Consider the following 20,550-nt stretch of genomic DNA (forward strand, 5'->3'; position numbering starts at 1 on the left):
TGGACCAAATGTGGTTTAAAAGTGATTTTTCATTCGACACCTAGGATACAAATAGTTTTTAATGACTGTTTGAAACATGTTATGACCACATGGTTCATGTTAAGTGTCATCTTATTGTGTTGTCTATGTTGTGTTGTCTATGTTAGTTCTATGTGTCTATGTATATGTTAGTTCACTTTCACAGGTTGGAGTGAACTTAAGAAACAGCTGAACTTGTGTGTGCTTTAAAGGAGGTGCAAACACAGAAATGTGTTTTGGGTTCCACCTCAGTCGACAAACAGATCCATGAGAGGTAAAAATCTTAAAGTTTTTCTTGTTTCCAGTTCACATCGTGTATAATGTCACCCTCTAACCTTTATTTTTTTTTTACTTAAGCTATTTGCAAGATGCTATTAATCTTCAATGTTAGGAACAATAGTATAAAAGTTTCGAAACCACTATATTTCCAATAATGTACAGCCAGAAGCAGTAAGCTGGAGTCTGTCCCCTTCCCCCCAAATGACGGGTCAGAAAACGTTTATTTCATGTCATTCATGATGGATTTTTTATTTGTATGTGGAGGACTTGTTGGGAGTCTGAGGCTGAGAAAAGAAATGGAGCACAGAATTTGTTAAACATTAACCAAGACTGTTTAAAGGTCGTGTTATCATGCATTTAAAAAGATTTACCTGATGTGGCCAGAACAACACAAAGGAACCTTAGAGTACCTCATATTTTAACTTCTCCAGTTTTGGTTCCCATGTTTTTCCCTGTGAGCTTCACATGACGTTCATTCATGTGAAGCTCAATCTGTTCTGAATTTACTGTTGTTTCTGCTCTCTCTAATCGCTCGTCTGTGATGAGTGTAGCAGCTCCAGTAAATTCCTGCCCTTTGTGTGTTTGTAAAGTGATTATAATGTCGATGATGGGGCGTGCAGCAGAGGGACATTCCAGTCCTGCCCCATCGTAAAACACTCGACTGCAAACACCTGGAGAAGGTGCACAGTAACTCCTGCTAATAGAAGGCTGCAGATAAAAACACACATGGTTCTTAATCTGCCCATGTGTCTGTCAGTATCCCTGTAGGCTGTCAGCTCCACCAGCAGCAGCAGCAGCAGCAGCACGGGGATAATGATAATGTCTGGGAAGTGTTTACGTTCAGGGCACACGGTCAATTCAAACAGTTACAGTGAAAGCCCCCTCTCTCCCTCTGGTCCACAGAGAAGGGTCCTTCAGGGGTTTATCGCTGTCTGAGTGGCAGCCAGAGCCTGTGGTCATCACTGGCTCAGGTCTGAGTCATGAGTCAACACATGTAGCCGAGCACAAAGGCTCTTTTCTTTATTTATGTCTCTGTTTGTCTCATTGTCTTTCTTCGTGGCTCTCACTTTGTCGCTCGCTGCCCACTTTCTCTCATCATCTCACCGTCATCCACATATTTTCATCTCTTCATCTCTATATCTCTGTCGTGGTCGGAGGGTCAGCCAAACATTTGGTGCACATTATTATTGTTACTGCGGTAATGGCTTCTACATTCTGACAGTGGCATGGACAGAATGAATTGTCCACATTCTTAAAGGGGACCTTTCATGCTCATTTTCAAGCTTGTACTTGTATTTTAGGTTCCAACTAGAACACATTTACATGTTTTAGTGTCTGAGATGCTCCATTTTAGCCTCTTCCACCCCCACCCCCTGTTAGATTATCGGCTGTGAGGGTCCAAGGACAGAGGAATGCCGCATGCTGTAAAGCCCTCTGAGGCAAACTGTGATTAGTGATATTGGGCTTTATAAATAAAACTGAATTAAATTGAACTCTCTTAAAGGTACCGATCAACGACACAAGTCCTTAGAAATGGGTAGTCAGCAAAAGCATTGTTTTCCTGTGGTGTGGCACGTTCGGCATGCGCTCCTCTCATGTGTCTTATTTTACTAGCAGTTCAGTTATCAATCCATCAATCAAATTTGCAGACCTGTAGGGATTACCAAAAGAGATTTGTGTTTTTTTCCATTCATCACATTTGATTGCCGCCGCTTCGCAGTTGTACCACTCTGTTTTGCCTGATGCGCCTTTCCGAGGCATTTTTTAAGCGGTCACACCTGTAGTGACGCATCTCGGTGTGATTGGGGCCTGAGTCCTGAAAAAGCATGTCACAGTGTCTCTGCACCATAATTGCAGCCGGGGAGTAAATGTAACGGAGAATAGCGGCTCTCTCTATGGTCGGAATTTGCCAATAAAAGTTTCTAATCCAAAATCTTTGCAACCCAACATGTTCCCGCAGGAATATGATCCGAAATTGTGGAGAAATTAGCAACATCATCGACCAAGATTTTGTGTTTCCCTGACGTTAGCATGTAGCTACATGTAGCAGTGTATGTAATGTAAACACTTGCAGTAGCAGGAGAAAATGACCATATATAAATATATATATGAGCTGACGTCAGCTTGTAGCCATAGTATAAAAAAATGTTGGAAATATAGGTTTATCTCATATTTGAAACTTAATCAGACATTTTATATATAACATTATTTATATATAACATAACATTATATGTATATAAAAAACAGAAAATAAGACAAAAACATTATAGGTCCCATTTAAGTTTGGTCACAGATCCCATATAACATCCATTCTTTATTCCTCCGCCTGCTGGAAATCTTTCATGTGAGACTAAAACAAAAGGTAACTGTTTGTGTTTTGGCTGTCATCCCCGCCCATCAGACCAGGTGGATATGTTGAACTGTTTTATATCATTTTAATATGTTCAACTCATATACCAGTGTTGGATGTCCTGTGGTATTGTGTGTACTCTGTGTGCATGTTTATATGTTTTTCTCATTACCTCCAGCAAGGGGGTCATATTTTTGGGGGGGAAGCAGGATATCCCAAAACCTACTTAACAGAAAAAAAGGCTGGGCCAAAAAAACATTTCCTTCTTAATACTGTGATACAGGATCTTTTTTAAAACAAACAAACAAGCTTACATACCTTATCTTTTACATCTGTTTTTCATGAATCTATTACAGGATCTAACTCTGAATCATTTACTAGCTTTAATCAGCCATTACTCAAACATACACACTGTTAGTACAGGATCAGTACTATGGTGGAACAGATTTGATTTGTCCTGTGCTTAAAATGAGACCTGAGACATAAAGTTTTAAATCAATGAAAAAAAACAATAATAATGTCATTCCTCGACATTAAAACTCGGACCAACCAGCAGCATTGCGTTTTGAAACAAAGACCACATTCTGCAAAGTCTAAAACTAATTCTCAGAAGAAAAAAATGCACAGAGGCCTACACACACACTCACATGCCAAGAGATGTCATAGGCAGCCTGTTTAATGTCAGATGTAAATGAGAGTGGGAAGACAGAAGGGAAGGAGTGGGAGGAAGAGATGAGACGAGATGAGTGAACCTGGTGATGAAAGGTTTGATACAAGGCTGGTGAATTTATCAGCTCGTCTTATGATGAAATGGTCACCACAGCAGAGACACAAAAAAAATGTTGCTTTAGGCAAACAAACAAACCTCACTTGGTTGTGGTTAGAAAAAAATCATGTTTGGCTTAAAATAGCACGTTTAAGGTTAACTGTGAGGCAAGAAAAGCAGCAGTGTCTTGATAAAAAAAACAACTGCTTTTTGTGCCTAAAATGCCACTAAAAAAAACAGTGACTGGTCGCTACAAAACACCCACATTTGATGCTTAAAAAGTTGCTGGAAACACAGCAATGACTCGCTGAATCACTTGTTTTGTAGTTTGTTGGTCTTAAACGTTGGTCTGCAGCTTGGCAGCCATCTCGCCTAGGTGTCACGCCATCCACCATCCCCTCCACCTCCAGATGACAAAGTCAGCTCATATGTTACCTCACTAGAAATGCTGATATATGTATGAAATGTACAAATGAAACATTTTTGTGGTTTGTAGAAATGTACAATGCCATCATTTTCCTCTGGTGATTGGGCTGGATCTTTCCCAGAATGTTGCCACAGACACCCTGTTTGTAATGCTTCAGATGCAAGGGCTTTCATCAGTGGGCCTCGAGTCACTGTTGTGTTACCTCATTCGGTGACTGGTAATGACTTAACAGACATTTATTTAAATGAAAATCTTCAAGCTTATTACTTTAAATATGGGATGCCCTGGTGGCTGAGGGGTTGAGGTGCCAGCCATCAGCGTCCCTAGTTCACATGCAGACATTTGTTCCTGTAATTTACATCTCATCACTCTCCTGCCAACTGTCTAATTACAGTACAAAATATTTTTAGAAAACCTAACCTAAACATAACAAAAACAACATTAAGAGAAAAATGCAAACGCACAGGGCTATAAATAAACTTTAATTAGACTGAGAATGTGATATTTTTCATGTACTGTATATCATGCAAGATTTAATGTTGCAACCACAACAAGACTGTAAAGCCGTGTTCGAGATGATGACGTTCTGACAGTTGTTAGGAACCACCTTTTTTTAAGACAAATAAAAACTTAAAGATTCACAGTGGGGTATTTACTGAAGTGTTTTATGTTGTGGAACAAAACGTAAAAGTCTCTTAAGCTTGTCTTAACCACAGACCTTAAACACATTCACAAAAACCCATTGACTTCAAGTCGCCGGAACCAAGAGTGCTACATGCTAATTCATTTCTGGGTTTTAAGACTCATTACTGCAGCGCTGTTTCGGTGACTGAGCTGTATTTATTAAGATATTGTCCATCATGTCTTTACACAGTGATTTCATAGGACACTAATAGAGACATATACTGTAAAGGAGAAAGATGATGCACTTAAGCTTATCTGAAAACACAGAGGAGAGTTTTCAAGCTATCAACCAATTTCAGAGTTTGTGCTCGATCCAAGTCTTGTAGGACTGTGTGTTTGTGTGTGTTACGTGTGTGTATGTATATGTGTAGGACAAAGACCCCTCAGTATGACTCGCTCCCCCGACACCTCCACTACCAACACCCCTTTCCTGTCTCTCTCACCAGCCACTCGCCAAACAACAATCTACTACCATCCCACCACTACTGAGCACGTGCAACACACACACCCCTCTGCTCCCCCTCAGTGTGGGTCACAGACCAACATATGTTCTATAATTATCCACAAAGCGAATCATTGAGCTCTGATATTTTCTTGTTAAACATTTCATTGACTGGTCGGTGGTGAAGGCTGCTGCTTGTGGTGACTGTGAGTCAGTTAATAGTGTGTTTCTTACTCAGCTGTTAAATATAGAAGTGGAGATCCTATTTCCCTCAATTAACACTTTAAACAAATTAAAACAGTGTCTGCTCTCTTGCCACCTCTGGGAATACACCATGTTCACCCTCGGAGTTTAAATGTGAACCACAGTCACTGTGGATCCTTCATAAGTCTTGACTTTATACATCTAAAAATAAGACCTTAATGGGTATTAAAATGACTTACATCAGTCTTTCAAACGTCTTTAAAATGCTCAGACATGCAAAGTAGTATTTAATGCATCATATTTTTCGAACATCCTAAAATGATCCGTAACATCTCTCTATATATATAATTTATATTTCTGATTTACTGGATCTGTACTGGAAGTCATCATGATGAGAATTAAAGCAGTGGAATCCCATGTGCAGAGTGAGAGACGCAAAATTGCCAAGAAAACTCTCCAAAAAACACCAGATATTTCCCACTTTAACCAAATCTAACTTTTTCTATTGATCAAAAATGTCATGTTTTATGTTACAATTAACATTTGGGCAAAATTGTTCTTAACTCAAAGTAAAAACTGTTGTTTTATTTAGTTTTGTCTTCATTTTTGGTTACTGTAAAATCAACACATGCTCATTCCAAACTTGTCAAGGTGTTGATGCTTGGCCAGTAGCCTGTGACATCAAAACATGACGTGCAAGGTACACTCCTGCATCAGTTTTGGACGTTCAGGGATGGTGTGTCAATTTACACTCATTACATACATCTTCTCTTTTTGAAATAATCTTAAAACGTAGGTAAAACATTTAATTTTTAGGTTAACTTCCTTCGGTTTAAGCAACAAAAGCACCTAATTAGGTTTAGAAAAAAAAACATCAAGGTTCGGCATAAAATAAGTACGGTCATTTTAACTCGATTGACTTTTGGTTTCCCATGAGACATGAACAGCAGTCTCCTGGGTCAGGGTCTGGAGTTTGTTTGACCCATCCACCTCCACTCCCACCTGTCCTGTGGAGACTTTTCTCGCTCTTTCTACTGCGGCAGTTGCCTGAAGTGTCACCAAATGCTGCTGCTGGTGCATCTCATACTGCTGCTTGACTGTGCCTCTGTTCTTTAGTGTCCTACAACAAAGCGCTACTGGCCAAGCATCAGTATGTGGTGATTTGGTTGGTGAAATTGGTCTTAAATTGAATTCAAAGTAGCATAAAAATGTTTTAAAGTATCAAACCTAACTTACCTCAGCTGTGGGAACTCTGTAAACTGTGATGCACATTTTCTTCATAGAACTAAATTGTGTTGTGTAACTACTGCATGAAATTACAGGATGATTAACTAAATGATCTCAATACTGATGTGTTATCTAGAAGAAAATGTGATTTCAACATGAAAACACAAAAGAAAAGCAGGTAACTGCACATATTGGAGCAGTTTAATGCCACATACAGTAGCAGAGCGTTGACCAAGCGTTCAGTTTACAGAGCTGCAGGAGTCAAAGAGCAGCAGCAGTTGTTGACGTTGGCATGAATGTGAGATTACCACGACAAATGAAACAGTGGCTGTTTCTTAAAAGGTCTTTTCAAGTTCAAGCAGTAAAAATAAACTGTTGGATTTCCTCCAGTCTGATTTATGCTGCAGCAACGATTCAAAGAAAAAACCTGTTTTATTATAACTTTCCAGCTGCAGTGCGACCGTCGGCTGCAGGAAGCTGAAGTTAATGAGACAGGATGGATATTTAAAAATATAACTCTTACAGTGTGGTGCACAGCCAAATTAGTGTTGGAAATAAATATAAATATCTGTTTCTTAATTTAAAGTACAAATAACATTTGTGCTCTGGTCCATGTGATATAAATGTTGTCATCTACCCATATCCGTGAGGGTCTGCACTGACCCCTGTGTGGATGTCTGCGTGCAGCCCATTTATGTGACACTGCGGACTGCGCCTGCTCCAGTCTCTTGCCGCACACTCCAGTCTGGTCCCAAGCCAGCCGCAGATGTCTTACCATGGCGAAGTTATGTTTAAGTTGGATATTTGACAGACGTTCAGTCTAGACACAGCAGCATCATTTTGTTTCACTCTCACCCAGTGTGTCGGCAGTAGGACGGTAAGCTCACCTTCTGGCCCTCCCGTCTACTGATGGGGGCTAAAGCGGGTTGTGAGTTGTACTATGAATAAAACCACATCCAAGTGACCACAGCTCTCTGTGGACATTCAGTGTGGAAGCCCAAGTCTTGTTCAAGCGTTGGTATGTTTTCTTTAGTGTATCATAACCTGAAAATAAGAATTGTTGTATTTAAGTTAACTTAGAATGAACCTTTTATGTCTACACAGGGAGCGGGTCCTTGCCCACCATGTTGCAGTGCCATGGTTGCACCAGTTGCCCAGAACAGACGAACCAAACGCTGATGAACGACTGCTCAATTTACAGCACAAAGGTAATGCGTCGACCGTTGCTCACCTGGATAGAGTATCAGTGTATGTAAAAAGTTCCCATTGTTGTGTAATAATTTTGCTTGTCTGTTGCAATACAAGTTTGTTTGCTTTGTTTTGATAGTAATTTACTTTGTCTCACCAAGTGACGTCATCACTGGTGCTGTGTTAATGTTAATGTGGTGTTAAGTTTAGTTTTAGTGTCATATGTTATTTATATTATGACGACTGTGTTTTTCCTTTAGTTTCTTGCCATTCACCTTTATTCTTTTTTATTCTTTATTGCTGTGCATTTACGCTTACAGGTGAGTGTGTTGGTACTCGTTGTGAAACCCAGATATTAGTGTAATTATTCGCTGGGCTCTGATGAGACTTTGGTCGTCTTTGCAGCAGCAGCACACACAATAAACACTGTATTTTAAATACAGTAATGAGTAAATATATGTAGTTAATTTCTCGAAGATTAAATAAAATTCTGGTTCCACATTCAGGACATTTTGAAAGACATCTGTTCTTCCCTTCACCCTGAGAATACAGTAGTTTAACACTTCAGGCTTCAGCACCTCTTTACTTCACTTCCTTTATTCTGAACAACACAAAGCACAGACGATCACTTCTCAATAAAAGAAGAAAAGAAATGAGAGAAGAAAGAATCCCTTTTGTGTTTAATGAAGAAGCAGCAGCGTAAACAACAGCATCGTGTCACTCTGAACACTAACATGTACATAACAGGCTTGGGTGTCCCATTACTGCCGCCCCCTATAGAGCAGAACATGTTAATTCATTTTCCAGACTTCCTGTGTTTCGGCCCCTGATGTCCACTCAAACAACAGTCAGTGGACCCTCACCTGACCCCAACATCACTCTGTGACTGCTGCAGAACAGATTATAGAGAACAAGTCTCAGCTGCACTCAGCATGTACCAGTTCATCAACTTAATCATGTGCAACTCAAGATTATTATGATTATTGATTTATCATTGAGTATTTTCTCAATTGACTCACATGTCCAATTATACAGCAGTGAAATTTCATCTGCTTATCCGGGGTTATGTGGGCAGCAGGCTGATCAAAGTACTCCAGACGTCCCTCTCACCAGTGGCGCTTTCCAGCTCCTCCTGGGGAATCCTTGGGCATTCCCAGGCCACATGAGACATGTAATCCCTCCAGCATGTTCTGGGTCTGCCCAGGACCTCCTACCAGTTGGACTTGCCCAGAACACTTCTAATGGAAGGTGCCCAGGAGGATCCTGATCGGATGCCCAAACCACCTCAACTGACCGTTTACGACGTGAAGGAGCAGCGGCTCTACTCCGAGCTCCTCACCCTATCTCCAAGGCTGAGCCAAGCCACTCTATGGAGGAAACTCAATTTGGCCGATTGTACCTACAATCTCATTCTTTCAGTCATGACCCAAAGCTTATGACCACAGGTGAGGGTTGGGATGTTATGCAATATCTAAATTGTCACCACATTGGCATGATGCTGCAGTTGCCCTTAAAATAACAGAAATCCAAAAGTTCAGTGTTTGGAAAATGTTTTCCTTGAAGACACCATCAGAGTTTTATCGAGAGGTGGGGGTGAGACAAAATTTGACAGAGGGGGCCACCTTGTAATTATCTATGCAGGAGAAAACCTGGAAATGATCAAGGATTATCAAAGAAGTTGCAAATGAATTTTGTTGATTGACTAATTGATAAATTCTTTCAGCTCTAGAGGAGCAATCTTCTATGTTTGTCCTGTTTGGTTTTGATCACCTGTCCACTATTCTTAAATAACACTAACTGTGGATGTCATTATTTTAATATAACCTAAACCAGATCAGGTCTCTCTTCTCATATAGATAGAGAGACGTCCTGGTGAAATAAAGAGTAGATAGAGATAAAAACCTCATGTGTGTGCTCTGTATTTGAACTTCAGACTCAGTTGGAAATGTTCACTTCTCTGGCCTCTCTATCTTACCCACGATTCAACCCCATTTTTGTACAGACCATGTGCTCTTAAAAAAATGGATTTATCACATTAATGATAAATTTGAAAGTTTGACCTGTGCTGGCCGTTCATGCAGAGCCGAGGCAGAGACACGACATATTTCAATCAAAACTGATTACTTTTCAGTTTATTTTGGATCAATCCTTTTCTAAATCTTCCAAAGTCTTTCCATCGCAGCTCAACAGAGTTTGACTGATGTGACTTCAAACTGTTCCTCTGGCGTCTCACGTCATCTTAAACAAAAAAATCTCTTTAACAGAATTTCTAAATAACCAGTAATAATGTGATTGGTCGCAGTTGGCAGTAAATATCTCAAACTATAGCATGTTTTAGGCATTTATTTTTGGATTGATCATCCTTACTGTTGTTTGTTGTTTTTCTCCCTGCTGTCTGATAGGAAACGCAGACCTCTTGTCGAGTCCTGCTGTTTGTTTTCATCAGATTGTAATGCTTTTAGCAGCTTCTGACTGTGTGACAGAGGGACGCTGCTGGACACGTCAGCCCTGCAAGATAAAGGCTGCTGAAGGTAAACATCAAGTTTTGTTTCTCTGGGAGCACAAACTTATCAGCCTTGTTGCATTTGAACTAAATAGTTGGGTGATATTGTTTTACTGACAGCTTCTACTGTTTTATAATCATATTACTGGCTTTATTTTCACTTTAAAGGAATAATTCAACATTGTGGAAAATACACTTTTACTCTTTAGTCTTGCTTAGAGTTAAACAAGAAGCTTGATTTCACTCTCATATCTGCAGAGCTGGACCTCGCATGTCCGACACCCTAGGCCAGCTTTCCCTAGCGCCCCGGTGCTGCATCCCCAGATGGCTTTAGGCTTTTTACTTTCTCTTATACGCCTATTCCATCAAAATTAACACGTGCTGGAGGGTTTTTTAAACATGGAAAAACATGCTAAAAATATGATAGACTCCTTTCCCATTGTCAGTAGACATGATCTGTGTACACAGCTCTGCAGCAGATAAGTGTGCCTTTCTGTGTTTTTTTTTTCCTGGCGTGTTATATTCGACATCACAGACAGGCCAGAAAACAGGTTTGTAAACAGTAGAAGGCAGCATGGAGGCCAGTGAAAGTGTCATGGTGTTACTTCTTTTATTTTTTACTTATTCAGTCTCTCTTTCAAACTTGATGCAGACTAATTTGGAATGATGTTTGAGCGCTGCTTGGGCGGAGATGATCAGTATTTTAAGGTGGCGCTTCATTGCGTTTTACCTGTAAAGGGGCTAAAATTAGCATGTTCACCTGGGTGTTGTATTTCCATCACTGCCAATCAAAGTCAGAGCCAATAAATAGCCATGACTACTGCAGTCATTTGACACAGGCATGAATACTGATTGCAGCCTTTGCCATTACATACAAAAGCCACATGTTAGTGGGTGTTAATGGGTTTGTTGAGCAGTGAGAAAGGTGTTTTACTCCTCAACATACACTCCACCATCCTCATCGATGCTCGAGCATTTTCTGTCTGTGATGATCACTCACTGATGAACCCATTTTGCTGCACTGCATTGTCAGGACTAGAGGTAGTACCCTTACTACAAACTGATCATTAGCAGTAGATCTTTGTATCACTTTTTCCCTTATGTTTGATTTTTTTTTTTTTTTAATGTAAATAAAATTGGATGCAAATTTGACACCCTGTTCTGGGTGGTGCCCTAGGAAGCCTCATATGTCGCCTACAGGAAGTGCCACCACTGCATATGTCTGTTCAGTATGAAACTACGATCAGCAGCCAGTTAGCTTAGCATAAAGACTGCAAACAGGTGGACACAGTGGCTCAGAACACAGATAACTAAATCCACCCTCTAGTACATCTAAAGCTCACGACTACTTTTGTTTCCTTTGTTTAATCTGTACAAAAACTGAAGTGTAATTAATAGGAGAAGAGGTCAGCCATAAGAATGGCGACATGGTGTGTATTTTAGACTGATATGATCACTTGATGAAAACAAAATATTACAGAAAAAGCAGCTCGTCTCTGTGGTGTTTGCCAAAGAGGAAAGGTGTGTGTGAGAAAGCTGCAGTCCAGCAACAGGTGATTATCTCCTTACCCACACAGACTGAGAGATACAGTAATGTACACACACACACGCCAAGACTAGTGGTCAGATAACAGATCCGGGATGGAGGGCAAACATGAACACACACACACACTCACTTAAATATGTTTTCCACTAAAGCCTCTGTACTGTAGATCGACTGTACGCTGAGGTGGAAACATGCTGACTGGTTACGCTGGCTGATGGACATATTTAGCTAAGCTAACCTGCACTGCTGTGATGATGGTGAAACTGTGAGATAACTGTGCATCATTGAAGCGTGTGGAACATCTGGACGGACAGAAGCTGAACCTGCATCATGAGAACAACTAGAGGATCTTAACCACCAGCTTGATTTCAGGTCAGCTCCCGCTCACAAACAATAAACAGAGCTTATTTATTCGTTATGTATTGTGTAGCTGTTGTCTGACTGACAGTACAAGAGGATATTAATGAGTTTTTCATGTTTTTACTTCATTTTCAAGTTCTCATGGTCTGTTTTTGGGTCTGTTAGACATTTAACTCCATGATGCATCATCTCCAGTTAGACAGATTTGTTTAGTTTACACAGGATGAGTTTACACAGATATTAACATTTCAACAGACCATCAAGCTGCAACACAAAGCCAACGTGACGTTAAATGGACAGCTGCATGAATCGATTTACACAGCTCGAAGACCTGCTGATGGACACTGAAGTCATTGTTTTAGTCTTCCATAACAATATCTGCCAAGTGTGCATTTGTTTGTCCAGCTAATCCACATCACTCAGGATCTGTTGTGCAGCTCCTTCACATACAAAGAGATCATCACAGTTAACAGTTGTCTTAAAAACAGTGATGATGGACCTGAGGAACGCCCCCTCTTAATGTCAGCAGAGACCATCATGGATGAGTTAGACATCGGAGAAGATGGCAGGAAAGGTGAGTAGAAGATGAGTTTGTCATCTTATTGATATCAGAGTTATTTCAGAGTGACATCAAGCAGCAGACAGTTCTGACATGTAAGGTAAAGAACATTTGAGGCTGATGGGAGTGTCAGTAGTTCTGTAGCAAGTGTTGGACACGTTTATTAAAGCTATTAAAAGTCATCCTGAGGGGAACATAAATGTCTCATTCCCAACTTGTCAAATACTGCCAGTTTGTCGGAAGACATCGACAACAGACATCGATGCCGGCAGCAATTACCATGGTATAAAGAGCAACAAAGTCAAGGGAGCCCACTGTTTGTTTCCCGTGTGAAACTATAAGTCAGTGGAGTTATTCTAATAACAACATTTTGTGCTGGTACGGTGGATGCAGTAGGAGAGCCGGATACAGCATTGGCAGCGGGGCCCTGTTCATTCTTATGAAACTTGCTCAGTGGCACATGAAGCCAAAATGGTTCAACTGCCGCTTTTAAAATTACCCAGATGAACGGCACTGCTGCCGCATTATGCAGCCCGTAGATCAGGCACACTGGAGACTTGAGGCAGCTGAGCGCAACCGAGTGCAGCCTTACTTCCGCCAGCCAAACAGCTAACTTCCTATTTAGAGCTCCACTAACTTGAATGGGGATAAAATGATTTATTCTTGCGGCTCTTCTAGACTTTCCAAATTTTGCTGAGCTGTCTGTCCTCTCTGTCTCTACACGTTCACTTTCTCACTCTGTATCTCTCTCTGTCTTTGTGTGGTCCTCATCTTCTTTTACATCCTCATCATCATCATCACCCACCTGATTATTGCTATCTGACCTGTTGAAAGTCGGCTATGTCAGTTATGATAGCGATAGAAATTATCCTGTGCGTCCCCTTCCTCTCTTGTTGCAGATCTAAGTGTCCTGCAGGTTACGCCACATTTTCCTCTCAGCTTCTTAATCAAACAGCTCTCTGAAGGCTTTTCACAAATGCGAAAAATGCTGAAACTGAACCTGTTCCGAAAACTTTAATGACTGACGTAAGTTCAGTGGTCAGTGTGTAAACATAACTGACTCAATGTGAAGTGATAACAGTGCAACAATTTCAGGAGATAAATACCGACTTGGTGTACAAAGGTGTTAATTGACTGCCATTGTAACTGCAGAAGATTTGAGTCTCTCTGTCCACACAAGGACATTTTAATCTGGTATTATTTTTGTTTGACAAACTGCAGAGAAGCATTACCTGCTCCCAAACAGAACTAGAAACCAAATCTGAAAGTGTACTTCAATGTTAAAAATACACTATGTGATAATATCTCATTTACTTTTTTCACATTCAATCAATCATCCAACTCCTGACCCCTGATAACCATCCCACGACCTCCTGTCGGGGTCGTGACCCTGAGGTTGAGAAACGGTGACAGGTGACAGATATTTGACCCTGTCTCTGACATCCTAACTGCTCCTCAGTTTGTCAGAGGAAGGACGACTTAACATACTGCAGGAGCTGCTTGATAAAACAGTTTGAGTTGTTAAAGAAACTCAACTTCATCTGACCGTCAGAGTGCTGTGCTCTGATAAATGTGGGTTTTTTTTCAAGGTCTTTGCAGATTTGGAGCTCAACAGCTTCCACCATATGTAGTCTCCACTGTTGTTGTAGTTAAACTTCAGTCAGTGTGTGTTGTGTGTTCTTCCTGCACTTGCAGAAGATATGCTCCTGTTAAATCAGCCAGTTCAGTGTTTGAATTAACATACACACATTATTTTGTATTGATGTGTCATTAAAACAGAGACTACATTGACTCTATTACACATTCAAGCTTAAAAAAAACTGTCAAAAAAAAGTACCTGGTGCTGAATCTGCAGACCAGTGTGGGTTTCAACCTGGTTGTCACTAGATAAATCTGAGGGGTTGTAAAATAGTTAAAAGGATAGAAAGAAAGGATATTTTCATCTGCACAAAATAAAGATTTCATATTACTTTTTTCCTCTATTGCTATTTTTAAATTTCAGGTAGCCTATATATCTCATAATTTGTGTTAAGGTTGAGTATCAATTCTGAATATTTGAAATTGTTGAATTGTTGTCATTTTCCTCTGTATTGTTACACTGCTACCAGCTGCTCTTTCTTACTCTCTCTTATTGTTAATGTTTACTACATTTATTCTGCCGTTGTCTGCTATTAGCCAAGAAAAAAAGTAGTTGTAGTCATGCGAAAGCCTTGTTATATTAACCTTTTAATAAATATGTTAAATTTTATGCCTTTTTCCCTGTGGTATCAAAAATGGTATTGAATATTGATTTTTTTCAAGGTATTGTATCAAAGGTAGAAAATTAAGTATCATGACAACACTTCCTACTTTTTACAAGCACCAGTGTCATTCAAGTAAAAGCTCAATTCTGAGGCTGTTCGGTAAAAATGTTTTCTAATAAATAATTAATGTAGCAACTCCTGATTACCTCATATTCATTTCAAGCTTAAAATAACTTCCAGTGAGGTCCCATCCACTTCCAATTTAAACCCCACCCATTCAGAGTGCAGATACGGTTAATGTAGTTGTTTGAACAGAAGGAGATAATGTACTCACAATTATGCCTCCATACATTATTTCAATAAATAAAGCAAAGTGAAAAAAAAAAAAAACTTTTTGGTTGAGCTGGCCAAAATCTGACGACAAACTGGGACGAGTTTGAGATTTAGGGAGATTGAGGGGGATTTAATGGGAACTAGCAGTGAGGATTGCAGATTGCAACCAGCTGAAACTTCCCCTGGTTAGAATTCCTTCAGTGTTCACTGTTCAGGAGGTTTTTACCAGGAGCTGAATTATCTGCAGAGGTCTGATAGTCCCATCTCTGACAGACAGAGCAGAGAGAGGGTGGAGGTGAGCAGAGAGACAGACAGGACAGCAGAGTGAGGGTGGAGGTGAGCAGAGAGACAGACAGGACAGCAGAGTGAGGGTGGAGGTGAGCAGAGAGACAGACAGGACAGCAGAGTGAGAGTGGATGTGAGCAGAGAGATAGACAGGACAGCAGAGTGAGGGTGGAGGTGAGCAGAGAGACAGACAGGACAGCAGAGTGAGGGTGGATGTGAGCAGAGAGACAGATAGGACAGCAGAGTGAGGGTGGAGGTGAGCAGAGAGATAGACAGGACAGCAGAGTGAGAGTGGATGTGAGCAGAGAGACAGGCACAGTGAGGGTGGATGTGAGCAGAGAGACAGACACAGTGAGGATGGATGTGAGCAGAGAGACAGGCACAGTGAGGGTGGATGTGAGCAGAGAGACAGACAGGACAGCAGAGTGAGGGTGGAGGTGAGCAGAGAGATAGACAGGACAGCAGAGTGAGGGTGGATGTGAGCAGGGAGACAGGCACAGTGAGGGTGGATGTGAGCAGAGAGACAGGCACAGTGAGGGTGGATGTGAGCAGAGAGACAGGCACAGTGAGGGTGGATGTGAGCAGAGAGACAGGCACAGTGAGGGTGGATGTGAGCAGAGAGACGGGCACAGTGAGGGTGGATGTGAGCAGAGAGACAGGCACAGTGAGGGTGGATGTGAGCAGAGAGACAGGCACAGTGAGGGTGGATGTGAGCAGGGAGACAGGCACAGTGAGGGTGGATGTGAGCAGGGAGACGGGCACAGTGAGGGTGGATGTGAGCAGAGAGACAGGCACAGTGAGGGTGGATGTGAGCAGGGAGACAGGCACAGTGAGGGTGGATGTGAGCAGGGAGACGGGCACAGTGAGGGTGGATGTGAGCAGGGAGCCTGTGGTTGGTACTGTAGGTGGTTGGAGTGACAGCTGGAGCCCACACTGAGATGAAGACACAGCACTTCTTGTTAGCAGCGTTAGATTGGAACCAGATGTTGACTCTGCTACTGTTAGCAGTTTCACTCACTGCTGACTGTTTTACTGTCTACCTGTGTGCCCGTCTCACTGCCTGACTTCCTGTACGACTGACTGACTCTTTGTCTGTCTGACTGTGTGATTATCTGTCTGACTGTAGACCTGAGGCTGGTTTCATGAAGACCTGGACTATGGTTAGATCACACTGATGGTCAGTCTTCAGGTAAAAGTCAGAACGGTCCAGCTCTTGATTTAATTAAAGCTCCAGTGTGTAGGATTGAGGGGGATATATTGGCAGCAATGTAATTTATTACAGTAATTAAGAATCACCTGAAGATGAGAATTGTGTTTTCATTTCTTTAAAGCAGTGATACTCAGCTTGTTTTGCTCCGGGGCCACCTTTGCAAAATGACAGGAGGCCAGGGGCCAGTTATTAAACAAACATTATTAATATTCATCAATACATATAATTAACTGCTTTCAACCTTTGGACATGTGCTTTCCTCACTCATCTTTGCCAAGAGGCAAATCCAGTCACAGCAGACTGGAACAGATCAGGCGTCACAGGAGTGTTTCTAGGATTTGAGGACATTCAGGCTTCCAGTTCAAATCACTTTTTTTGAAATGGTTGGTGGGTGACCCAGCAACCTACGGCGGGCCAGATTTAGCCTGTGGGCCGTAAATTGAGTGCCACTGCCTTACAGTGAGCCATTTATATCTATGATGGACGTTTCCTGGCATATTTTAGGAGGACTCGGGGGCAGTTTGACAACCTGCTGTCTATCATCGGCTCATGTAGCTCTGGGTATCCAGCAAACGTTAACACCAGTTTCTCCTCCATTACAGTAAACTTGTTGTTTCGACCACCACAGAAGGCCCGCCTCTCAAATCATCCAGTTGGACAATGGGAAAAAAGAGATGACGTGGGGTGCTTTTTCAATCTGAGTTTAAGTTTTTTTAACTTGGGGAGTTCAGAGCGCTCTGAACATCAGGTGCCTAGAGCGCAGAAATGCGAGACATGTGGCAACATAAATTAACGCGAGCAAAAAGCTTCATTTTCATTAAAAACAATTACAAAAAGCCGGCTCCAGCTGCTAAAACACATTCTGTGTGATCAGGTCCGTATTCAGTGTTTTACTAGTTTTAATTACCTGGTCTGTTTGTTTTAAAGAAGAAGAGACCTCTGTGGATGATTCAGCTCCCTGTAAAAACCTCCTGAACACTGAAGGAATTCTAACTGGGAGAAGTTTCAGCTGATTTTAATCTGCAGTCCTCACAGCTAGAAGCCACTAAATCCCCCTACACACTGGACCTTTAAGTAGCTAAAATTTGCTGTGAATTCTGGGTAAATTGAAACATTTTTCAAACTGAAAAAAACATGGCTGATCAAGCAACCATGTCAAACTACTCAGCTCCCTTTATAAAATGTTTGTGGAAGAATTCAACAGTTATGAGGGCATTTAAATGTGAAAATTCATGAACAGTGTAATGATACAAAAACTTCCAGAAGCATAAAACCTGTGCAGACGTTTAACAGATGTTGTGGCTTCCTCTAATTCAACAGGCAGCAGAGTTTCCTTGGTTAAACAAAAAAGACAGACAAGGTCCTCACTTCTGTTTCCAACGTGTTACCGATCTCTCTAACAACTCTTTTCCCTTCTCATGACACGCTCCACAACATCGTTAACAAACCACAAATTATGAGCTCTGTTTTCATTTTGTGGCGCAGTTGTGTGGAGCACTTATCCATCGTCAGTGTGTGACCTGCAGTAGACGTCAGTCGGCACACCTCCAGTTTGGAGAAGTAGGCTGGAGCACCACCAAAGAAACTAAGCAATATACTGCTGTGGACGTGCCAGCAACAAAACTTTGCCTATTTAAGCCACCTTGAAGAAATCCATATTAGTTTAAGTGTGCACTGTATTGAGAGTATTTTCACCACTTTACCTTTCTGTCAGACAGCCTGTTCCAGTGGGGAAGTTGTTAACAGTTCCAGTTCCCTGTCTATGCTGTCGTCAAAACCACCAGACTCCATTAAGAAAAACAGTAATTTTAGCTTGCTGTACACAGGAGCTGCTGGTCTAGCACTGCCTTAGTCAACCAGTTTGTTTTTACTATTGCGAGACATTAGTGCATCCAAATGAAACCTTTTAAACACCAAAGTCACACAATAACGCAAACAAATTAACATTTCAAGGCAGCAGTAGACCAGCAGCTCCTGTGTTCTGCAATGTTAAATTACTGTTTTTGTCTATGGAGTCTGGCTTTGAGGAGAGTGATATAAAAGCTTCATTTTCCCGCTAGAAAAAACTGTCTGGTATTTAGGTAAAGCAGTAAAAATACTCTCAATATAGCATACACTTCAACCGACTTAAAGGTTTTTAGGTGGCTAAAATATGTTTTGCTGCTGCCTCAGTCCACAGCAGTACATTGCTTAGCTTTCATTTCGGACTCCAGTCTGCTTCTCCAATCCGGGGGCGTGCCGACTAACATCTATGGTATGAAATACAGTGACTATGGAGAAGTACTTCATCCAACTCTCTACAGAAAACCTAAACCATTACTTAAGTGTGTTGCATCCAGTTGTTTTTGTGCGCTGAGTAGACACAGTGGAATTCGAAAACAGAATATTGAATGTTAAAAAATGGGAAAGCATTTACATGTCATTCATTATTCCTGCCTTCCTCCCAGCCATGTGTGGACAGTACTTTAATTTAGTAAACAAATCAGAACAATCAGTTAATAGAAAACAAGCTTTAACAAAGTGCAACAGAGACAGAACATGAGTCATATGACTTAAAGTGAAGAGCAGAAAACACAAGCTGTGTGTGGAGCGATGAGAGGACTGTAAACGATTAATACATGGAACAAACACAACTGTCATTGTCATCATGTTTTCTTCCACATGGTTTTCCATTGTTTGAGATTTCACTGGAGCTCTTTCAATGACCTCTTCTCATCCTGTCTTCCATCATTTAATGGCACCGACTGAAGAATTAGCACCATCTGTTTGATTAAACAACTTTTAAAAGTTGTAGTAGATGGAGACATACTTTTTTTGCCAATTCCCTGAAAATGGGTTAAAATTTTTGTTGAATTTATATGGACCCTTCCTTTAGTTCAGAGTTAACCTGATAGGCCCTCACCTTTTTCTTAATTTTCGTCAAATCGTCCAGCTTGTATTGGATAAATCTAAGGGCAAAATTAAAACTGAACACCACAGAGCAGTCTGAAATATCTTTGTAAAACCAGGTCTGCACTCACTTCTCATTAAACTGTATTCCTCTCTGTCTGTTTGTCCATCAGCCTGTCTAACTGTCCGCCTGTCTCTCTGCTCTCTGCTGACTGATCTGTCTTCCTGCATGAATGCTGCTTTTGAGCTCTGCAGAGCATCACCTCCATGCAACCAGTGTGAACCCAAAGCATTACGCTCGCTCACTCACTCACTCACTCACATCTATTTCTAAGCCTGCCAACAACACATCACATTTTTCTGACTTGAGCTTGATAGAATCAGAGGACTAAAAGATGACCAGACTTTTTTTTGTCTCATTGTTTAACTTCATTTCAAACATTCACCACAGCACCAAAGCTGTGCAGAAATGTTCAGAAATCATCAAAAACTTTTGGCTTTACAACTTTATATCAACACCAACAAAGATAAATGCCTCAACAACAGTTCAAATGTGTTTTAAGTTCATTAGAGCTCTATATCAAACATGTATTATTAATACCACACTGGACTCTGGAGGACGAGAATTCAAAAGTTAATTTTAGACAAAACTGAGAGCTTTTTTTAAAGGCAGACTTTAAACGAAGCAGCTAATGTTGACATTCAGAACAGCAATTAAGATTATTTTCATTACAGATGAATGTGTCAATTATTTCCCAGAATAATGAGTTGATTGTTTTGCCTATAAAGTGTCAAAGAATAAAGACTCACACTGATCACAGTTTCTCAAAGGATTTAAAATGGCATGCAGCTGTCTTGATTTGTGGATTAGCAGTTCAAAACCCGATGATATTCAGTTTGGTTTACTGTTTTTTCTTGGACAATTGTTTTCTCTTGTATGACTAATGATTTCAGCCTTGTTGGCATCCTGAACATCTCTAATGATGAAGCCCCAGTCCTAATGTTACCCTGCAGATCTCCTCCTGCTTCTCTTTGCT

The 20,550-nt window shown here is 41.0% G+C and overlaps 1 protein-coding gene across 3 annotated transcripts in view; it reads left to right on the forward strand.

The window, feature by feature from the left end:
- Positions 1–20,550, forward strand: part of rbpjl (recombination signal binding protein for immunoglobulin kappa J region-like) — a 53,954-nt gene that overhangs the window by 263 nt on the left and 33,141 nt on the right. For 2 of the 3 annotated variants that reach the window (XM_049589938.1, XM_049589954.1), the window contains exons 2-7: positions 147–292; positions 7,502–7,605; positions 8,712–9,030; positions 9,988–10,116; positions 11,787–12,006; positions 12,483–12,568. In XM_049589938.1, the coding sequence (XP_049445895.1) occupies positions 12,514–12,568 (55 nt within the window). In that variant the 5' untranslated portion in view covers positions 147–292; positions 7,502–7,605; positions 8,712–9,030; ... (1 more) ...; positions 11,787–12,006; positions 12,483–12,513. The remainder of the gene's footprint in view (positions 1–146; positions 293–7,501; positions 7,606–8,711; positions 9,031–9,987; positions 10,117–11,786; positions 12,007–12,482; positions 12,569–20,550) is intronic. The other variant, XM_049589946.1, reaches the window with a different exon arrangement.

The sequence above is a fragment of the Epinephelus fuscoguttatus genome, linkage group LG1 (assembly GCF_011397635.1).
Source record: "Epinephelus fuscoguttatus linkage group LG1, E.fuscoguttatus.final_Chr_v1".
Taxonomy (NCBI): Eukaryota; Metazoa; Chordata; class Actinopteri; order Perciformes; family Serranidae; genus Epinephelus; species Epinephelus fuscoguttatus.